Raw genomic sequence first — 8,608 nt, 5'->3', positions numbered from 1 at the left:
AAATAGGGATATTAATTTAAATTTTATAAAAAATTAAATATAATTTTTTTGCAATATTAGTTTTATTATTTACGTATGAGATATATCATATATTTATTTGGCTTATCTAACATGTATATATTATTGAGTTTTTTTTTTTTTTTTTTAAAAGTTGATGGTTTATAAGTACCACCAACTTATTTACAAAGAAAATACTATAATTGCTGCTGCCAAGGATCGAACCCCTGACCAACAGCCTACACCCGCTCAGTCAGCAAGTGCCAACTGAGCTACCCCACCCACCCCCGTATATATTATTGAGTTATTTATTTGATCATGATTCATATAAAAAATTAAACTTGATTATTTTCTCGTGATTTTTATTTTAAATTATATAAAGTTATTTGATTACTTATTTATATTTTTTATTTATAAAATTCAAAGTATTACAAAATAATTTTTAAAAAATAACAATTGTTTTACAAGAGTAATTTTGTCAATTAAATATGTTATATATCTTATCACATTATTATGAGCAAGTATGTATTAAAAACAAAATATAATAGTTATCATGTTTGTTATCCTGTGTGCACCAAACATAGGATATGATAAGTGAGTATAAATGTTATCCTGTTGTTATCATATCCTATCCTTATCCTGTTTTATATCCTATCCTGTCACTATGCTATCATGCGCACCAAACGGGCCATAATATTACTAATTTTAAGTGTTTCAAAAGAAAAAGATAAAAAGAGTCACCACACACCACATTAATTATTGTAACAAAAATGGATGAAATTAAATGTGTAAAAAGATTGAATGATTAAACAAAAGTTATAAAATTGACTTAAAAATTATTTAACACAAGGAAATTTTGATTTAGAATATTCTTATTTACACATTTTACGCCATCATCACTCAAGACTTCACATAAAGGCTTGAAACCAATTCTTGTTTACCATTACTTTCAATGTCTTGTCCTTCATGTTCACATTTTAATGAATCATTATCATGTTCATCATCCTTGCCAACATTGTTGCTCTTACTATTGGTATGATTGTTGTTGCTACAGTTGATGTTTTCCGGATCTACGGTGATAGGCGTGACAACAACCTTAATTTCGTCGATTTCTTCGGTATCTAAATGAGTCAATCTTATCATTTCTTTACTCTTACCCCATAACACCATGTATAATCCAGCCATTATCAGCACTGCTCCAATTACACTATAAACATGTTTCACAAATTAGATCATGATCAATATATATAAGTAACTTTGCATAAATCCCCGTGAACATACAGTTGGTAAGAATATTGCATGTAAAATGCAGGGATCGGGGTTCGAACGTCGGTACTCCCACTATTTCACTTTAAAAGTGAAATTCTAGCCACTATATAACCAAAAAAATAACTTGGCATAAATAAGAGCATGCTCAAATACAATTAATGTATATATACCTTCCTAAGTATAAGTTCTCATCCAACATCAAGGAACCAGCAATGGCCACAAGCACAAGCATAAGGGGATTGAAAACAGAGGCATACAGTGGACCTCTCATCCCTACACACCATGCAATGACAATAACCATTATACCTGAGGCCACAATTCCCTACGACAACACCAATTCAAACCACCATGTTATTAGTTATTAAAAAAATTATGCTAGTTATTAATTATGTAATAGGAGTAACTAATTAACATTTGACATACTGAATATGCTGAAGTTAGAAGCCTAATACTCCAACCCAACCTCCATTGGCTCCAATCTTTCTCAACACAAAGGGCAAAAATAGTGGCTTGAATTGCCCCCATCAAGGACATTAATGCTGTACTTGAATAATGTCCTTGATATTCTTTGCTCATCTTAGCCTGCAAAGACAAAGACCTCATTTATTAGATTAAAATGATAATTTGAGCTGTAACATCAATGTTTTTGATGTTTATGTGATTTATTATTACGGCTTAATTGCACTTTTGATCCCCTATTTTTTAAGATCTACGATTTAGCCCTCCTATTTTAAAATCAAACACTTTTGTCCTTTTTTTTTGTTGGTGATAAACACTTTTGTCCTTCTATTTTTTATTTTTTTTTTACTTTTGGTCCCCCATCCCATTTTTTAACCAACTTGAAGGAAAAACGATGATGTGACAGTATCCACATGATAAAATGTAGATGTTGTTCTTTGTCACATGGAACCATGTTGGGGACCAAAACTGCAAAAAAACATCAAAATAAGGGAGCAAAAATGTTTGATTTTAAAATAGAGTGACCAAAAATGCGATTAAATCTATTATTATTATTAAACTTCGTTTTTGTTCAATATCTAAATATAACAAATTGTAAATCATAATATATTCTTTCAACCGACCTGAATGATGAGCCATAATGCAAAACAAAAGCAGCTTCCAAGACCAAAAAAAATACCCAACAATTTACTACCAGAATCATCATTAAGTGTTCCATTTTTTCCCTTATGCAAGAGGTTAATGTGGAAGGTCCAAATGTTAATTTCAACGCCTTTGAGAAATGTTAGCAGCATTGCCCCTCCAATTCCGGTTATTGTTCCTAACACCTTAGCTTTGCCGGCCGCCGTTTGGATATTCAACCTTTCGAAACTGAACAAATTGAAGCAAAATATATAGTGATTGTACGTTGTCTAAATATTTTTAACAAATCTGAAATTATCTTTAGTTGAGTTTTAGTACTTACCCAAAAGAAACGGCCAAGATAAAAGTGACGGCAGGAATGAGATTATAAACAGCGGAAGCAAATGTTGCTGATATCAATGCCAAGGATTCAAAATAAAGGTTTTGAAATAAGCTTCCTCTGTGATTTTATTGTATGATCATGAAAGAAAAAAAAAAGTTAAATTAGAATATTAGCAAAAAAGCAAGTGGAAAATTTAAAGTGTGATGGTGTTTACGTAATCCTACCCAAATAGACCACAAAAGAATGACATAAAAACAACCCTCCAAGTCAACTTTGGTCTGTTTTTCCTGTAAATAAATAGTAAATGAAAAAAAAAGTTAACTAACAAAGTTAGAAATTAATTAACAAATATTGTACATAAGTTTTTTTTTTTTGTAATTGTACCACACAGCGTTTAATAATCTAGTATATGAATGCATGGAGAAATTAAATACCTTTCAAAAATTAGGGCAAGTGGAATAGTGGTAGCTGCTGCGAAAATAAGACGATAAGCTGTAAGCACTCTGACGCTCATTCCATTATTTATGGCAAGTTTGTAGAGAACATTTACAGAAGCAAATGCAATCTGAACCATCAACATCATTAGGGCTGGTTTCAATCCATGCACTACTTTCCTCATGTCTCTCATTTTTCTCTTCAAGTGTTATTGTAAACTAAACTCGTACTAGAATTTTTTCCCAACAAAATTAATTAGTTGTTGCAAAAGATTATGATTGAAGAAATTAAATGGTAAATAAAACGATGAGTTATAGAAGTTGAGGGCAACTAGTTTATATATGTAATGCAAAATTGCAAATGCTAGTGGAGAACACAGATTTCTAAGTTCAATTTTTCATAAAGGCATGCTTTTTTATTCAATTTGCTATAGTTATGCGTAAGTGGTTGTGCCTTCTGGTTGGACCCTTGATTAACAAGTAACAATTGAACACTGGGAGGAAGCAAAATCTAAATTTTGTTATAACTACTAAGACATGTTTTTTTTCAATTGCTATAGTTTTTTTTTTTTTTTGACAAAATTCAATTGCTATAGTTATGCGTCAGTGGTTGCGCCTTCTGGTTGGACCCTTAATTAACAAATAACAATTGAACACTGGGAGGAAGCAAAATCTAAATTTTGTTAACCTTTGTATTAGTGCATCATATCACACATGGATAGAATCAAGTGTACCAACTACGTACTAAGACTTTTTTTTTTACTAAAAAGTATAATTAGACAAGTTGAGTTCAAGAAGAAAAAAAACGTGCATTTAGACAGGGGCGGTCCAGAGCATAATTAGACGGTTCAAATTTTAAGATAGTTTTTTTATTTTTATTTAATATAAAATTATGAGATAAGATCTGGACTGTCCGATCAAAATCAAACGACCTAAAATTTACTAATAGCATATGACTATACTGTTTTGCGACATACATAATCCATATCCTTAAAAAAAAAAAAAGGTTTTGTATTAGTATAGTAGTAGTTATGTTCAGGGATGATTTGCTACTTGATAAATTTTTACTCCCTCAATATTGTTCCACTTGATTTTGGTTTCTAATGTTTTCATTTTTTGGAGTACGACCTAGGCCTTGTAATTATTTATTTTCTCTTTTTAATATAATATATGATATAGGTAGAGGATAGTGACAAATGGAGATGTCAAGATAGTTGGGATGTGCATATCTACCTTGATATAGTAGTAGTTTAAAAACAAACTTTGTCAAAAAAAATAAAATCCAAACATACCATATTTCAAAACAAACTTTGCAGTGATTGAAAAACACTCCAAATTTTGTAAAAAAAAATCCAAATAAATGAGACAAGAGAAAAAGAGTAAAAGGTAAAAAGAAGACTAATTTCGAAGGAATAAAGTTCCAATTGCATAGTTTTTATGCAGTTTGCGAACGCCTTACGGAGGGAGTCATTGAGAAATCGGCATTCGAGGAGGCTCCAAGTTGTGTGAAAAAATTCGGGCATTGATTACCTTCTTTAAGAATGTGACGAAGGAAAATATTGTTTTGGAAAATCAACTTTTTTCTATTCTGGATCAAAACTGTTTGAACCAACTCAACAATAGTTCAAGATTCGATTCGATAATTAACTCATTAAACATGGTTCATGAACCAAATGAGTCGAACCGAGTAGCAGACAAACTCGTACTACTTTGATAAACTGATGTCTCACAAACACAATTATTTATCTAGTTCTAGTGTAATTTTTTTTATTTTAATATAGAATATCGATCACATTCAAATTTTATTTCCTTCAACTACACAAATTAATAATATATAAAAAATTATTAATAATTTTAAAAGTTTTTATAATTTTTTTTTCTTTCAAAAATCACTTGAAGATTTTCATAGTGGGCTAACAACACAAAGCCCATTGAACTAGCTTAACCTGACCCAATTTTTACAGGGCTAATTGATATCGGTTACAAATAGGAAATTTCTTTTGACACCCTCTATATGTACTCGCGCTACCTGCAAATTTCTCAAAATATTTGCTCACCACTTAAGTTGTGAATTGAGTTCGCACCTTTGGTAGCGAACATACTTATTTTTATCTCAACTCCAATGTTTACACACGTCATACCTCCTATGGAAAATTGAAACCTCTTTCTTTTTTTTCTTTTTTCTTTTTTAATTTTTCAATCACTCACTCATGCAATGTTTCACTTAAAAATTAAAATATTTTCACAAGGGTGAAAGAACAACTCTATTTTAACTTGTGAACGATGTTTCATTCAAAATATTTTTCATAGGGTTGAAGGAAGGATGAGGGGCAAAAAAAAAAAGAATTTTTATAAAGTTCGCTAGTTAAAGTGTGAACTGAGTTCACACATTAAATAGCGAACCGTGTTTTTTCAAATTTTGTAATTTTATACACTCTCTACTTAACATGTGAAGGAGGTAAAATTGAAAAGACAATGGCGAAAAAAAATTCTCTTAAGAATTTAATGTGCTTTTTGAGGCATAGCCCATGTTAATAGACAAGTTAATGGATCGCCCTGTTAAGAGTCGTTTGTTTTATCTTTAAAAAAATTATTTTTTTCTTTGTATTTTTTAAAATAATTTTTATTATAATTTAAAAAAAAAAAAAGAAGACGTAAGTACTCTGGTAACAGTACTTCTGTGTTAGAAAAAAGTATTGTTCATTATTGTAACTTGATAATTTGTTTGAGTATATAATAATACTACTAATATTCAATGAACATTGTTACTGTTAAACCCACTATCAAAATATAAATTAATGGAGATTGGAGGCTAAGCTACCGGCGGCCTTTTCACCAACCATACCATGGTGGTATTATATTCCTTTACAACATAATGGCCAAAACAAAAATATTCGTTAACAACGTAGTACCAATTAATTTTTTAAATACTGAGTATCTTTTTCAAAGGGCTTTGTTTTTATATTATTTTTTTCCCAAAATAGAAGAAACTACTATTTTTTTTTAAACCAAAAGGAGAGAAGACAATAGAAGGTTGGAAAGTTGAGAGACAATTAAAACTTTTTTTTTCTTCAAGTAATCTATTAATCAGACTCACACATTAAGTGTAAAAAAGTTTGGAACTCTGACTCGAAATTTGGTCTCTCTGTGACCATATATAATCAATTGAGCTGTATTTATGGAACAACAAAAACTGTATTTTATACAATGATATAATAATCCCAAATAAAGATGAAATGTAATAAAAATATATATATATATAAAATAATTGCTAAAAAAGAAAAGCTATTCTGGACGTAAAATAGAAAATAAGTAATTATTAAAAAAGTTCAAAAAAAAAAAAAGAATTATCAAACAATCATAAGAGCACTTATGTAACTACAGTAGCACACACAACCTAGTGGAGGTCTTGATTTCCATTATTAGTTATGAATAATAAATTAATTAAAGATGTATGCCTTGCAGCCTCGAGCTAATTCGTGCTTCCAACTGGAGTGATCAATATATATATGTTTGATGTTGATTATAATATATATAAGCTTGCATATGCATGTTAATGTTAATTGGCAACCAAACACATTATTTTATGAATTAATAATTGGTTTTAAGTACAATGTTTAAGCTTTTTACAAATGCATTTGTATATAAAGGGCTGATATTGGAAAACACGTGGTTGGAAGGAACACATGAACTTTGTACCTTCATTTTTTATTTATAAAAAAATTATAAGCAACTTTATACCTTTCATTTGATAGTATGATGAATACATTGTCCTATTATTCATTGCTATTTATACCATTAAACTTGACTTTCTATATATGGATCAAGCTCAAACCAGAAGAAAGAAAATAGCATTAAAATTGGCCAGTACGATATCCACTATGTATAAGCTAGCTAGCACTAATAAATAATAACTCGTGCTGAATTCAGGCTCATACCTTACCTATATAGTGGAGTGGAATTTATCAATTAAGCCACTATGCTTTATGCATTTATAGAATCACATACAGGGTCAGACTAAAATCAGTGAAAGTAACTTTGTTTTGTTTGTCTCTTTAAGTCCATAGACATAGTCCCTTTGTTAGGCTTTTTACCCGCACCACTCTTCTTGCCCACTTTTTAATGTCTAGCGGAAGAACCAGAAGTCAACCTTGTTCAAAAAGCGGATATTTTCAGAGTCATTCAAGATTTAAAGATTTGAAAAAGATGTTGAAGGTTACAAGTTTGGAACATTTGAATTAAGGTGTGTGTTGAAGTATAATTCAAATGTCTTACTAGATGGTTCAACATCTGTATATAATTCAAATGTCCTACAAGATGGTTTAACATATGTGTAGTTCAGATGTCCTACATTTGAATTAGGGAAGTTAGTTACGGTTATCGTGGTTGTGTATTGTTAGTTAGTTATTGCTTAGTGTGCAAGTAACAGAATTTTGTAAACAACTAACAATGTGGCAATAGTTAATATGCATAAGCCTTTTCTTATGTATGGTGCATAAGTCATTCACAGCCATCAGATGATTTTACACATGTAATAATCATAATTAAAGAACTTTATATTTTTGCTTGCTCAATTTCGGCCACATTTTACATGCGATTCGATCACCGATTTCGAAAATTAATACCGGAAACATTCATAAAATCGAACGATGATCAAAACGGTATAAAGAACGTCGAGTTTCGTTGATTATTGAGGGAGAACGAACCGGGTCGACGAACCGGGTCGTCGTGACCCGTTTCTGCAGCAAATGGGTGAGGAAGATGATGAACAGTGACGCGCGTCCACGCCCACTCTCACTGGCGGCGCGTGGGGGAGCGTACGGTGCCAAGGAGACTCCAATTTTTTTTTTTATTTTTACATAAAAATAGTAAATAATTTTCTGAGAATTTTGGGACCAGTTTGATATTTTTCTGAGACCTGGAACTATTTTTAGTTAATTAAATGAGGTAAATATGCTTTTATAAATATAAGATATTAATAAAATTTTCCCAAAATTTTATTTAGGGTATTTTGAATTATTTGGAACGGTTGGGGATACCTCACTCTCTTCGGTTTTATATCGTCTTAAAAATTTAAATTTATTTCACAATTTTTATTAAGGGTTAAATATGTTTTTGGAGAACAGCTCTTTGAAACCATTCCACTGCAAAATGGTTTCATACCCTTATACACTGAAACCATTAGTCTAGTTAAATGGTTTCATGGCGTTATACACCGAAACCATTATTATAGTTAAATGGTTTTATATGAGCATTAGTGTCAAGATGTTATACACTGAAACCATTAGTTTTGTTAATTGGTTTCAAGATGTTATACACTGAAACCATTTGTCTAGTTAAATGGTTTGATACTGTTATACATTGAAACCATTATTATAGTTAAATGGTTTTATATGAGCATTAGTGCCAAGATGTTATACATTGAAACCATTAGTCCTTTTAATTGGTTTCAAGATGTTATACACTGAAACCATTTGTCTAGTTA

General features: G+C 30.6%; 1 protein-coding gene across 1 annotated transcript; it reads right to left on the bottom strand.

The window, feature by feature from the left end:
* Positions 1–802: 802 nt before the first annotated feature.
* On the bottom strand, positions 803–3,435 carry LOC123908874 (WAT1-related protein At1g25270-like). The gene is made up of 7 exons (XM_045959601.1): positions 3,124–3,435; positions 2,914–2,976; positions 2,690–2,806; positions 2,349–2,595; positions 1,690–1,848; positions 1,437–1,588; positions 803–1,204 (listed from the first exon to the last, which is right to left on the bottom strand). The coding sequence occupies exons 1-7, from the start codon at positions 3,315–3,317 to the stop codon at positions 898–900; spliced, it is 1,239 nt and encodes a 412-aa protein (XP_045815557.1). The 5' UTR covers positions 3,318–3,435; the 3' UTR covers positions 803–897.
* Positions 3,436–8,608: the final 5,173 nt, after the last annotated feature.

This window comes from Trifolium pratense, linkage group LG2 (genome assembly GCF_020283565.1).
Source record: "Trifolium pratense cultivar HEN17-A07 linkage group LG2, ARS_RC_1.1, whole genome shotgun sequence".
Taxonomy (NCBI): Eukaryota; Viridiplantae; Streptophyta; class Magnoliopsida; order Fabales; family Fabaceae; genus Trifolium; species Trifolium pratense.
This window is presented reverse-complemented; position numbering and strand designations above follow the sequence as displayed.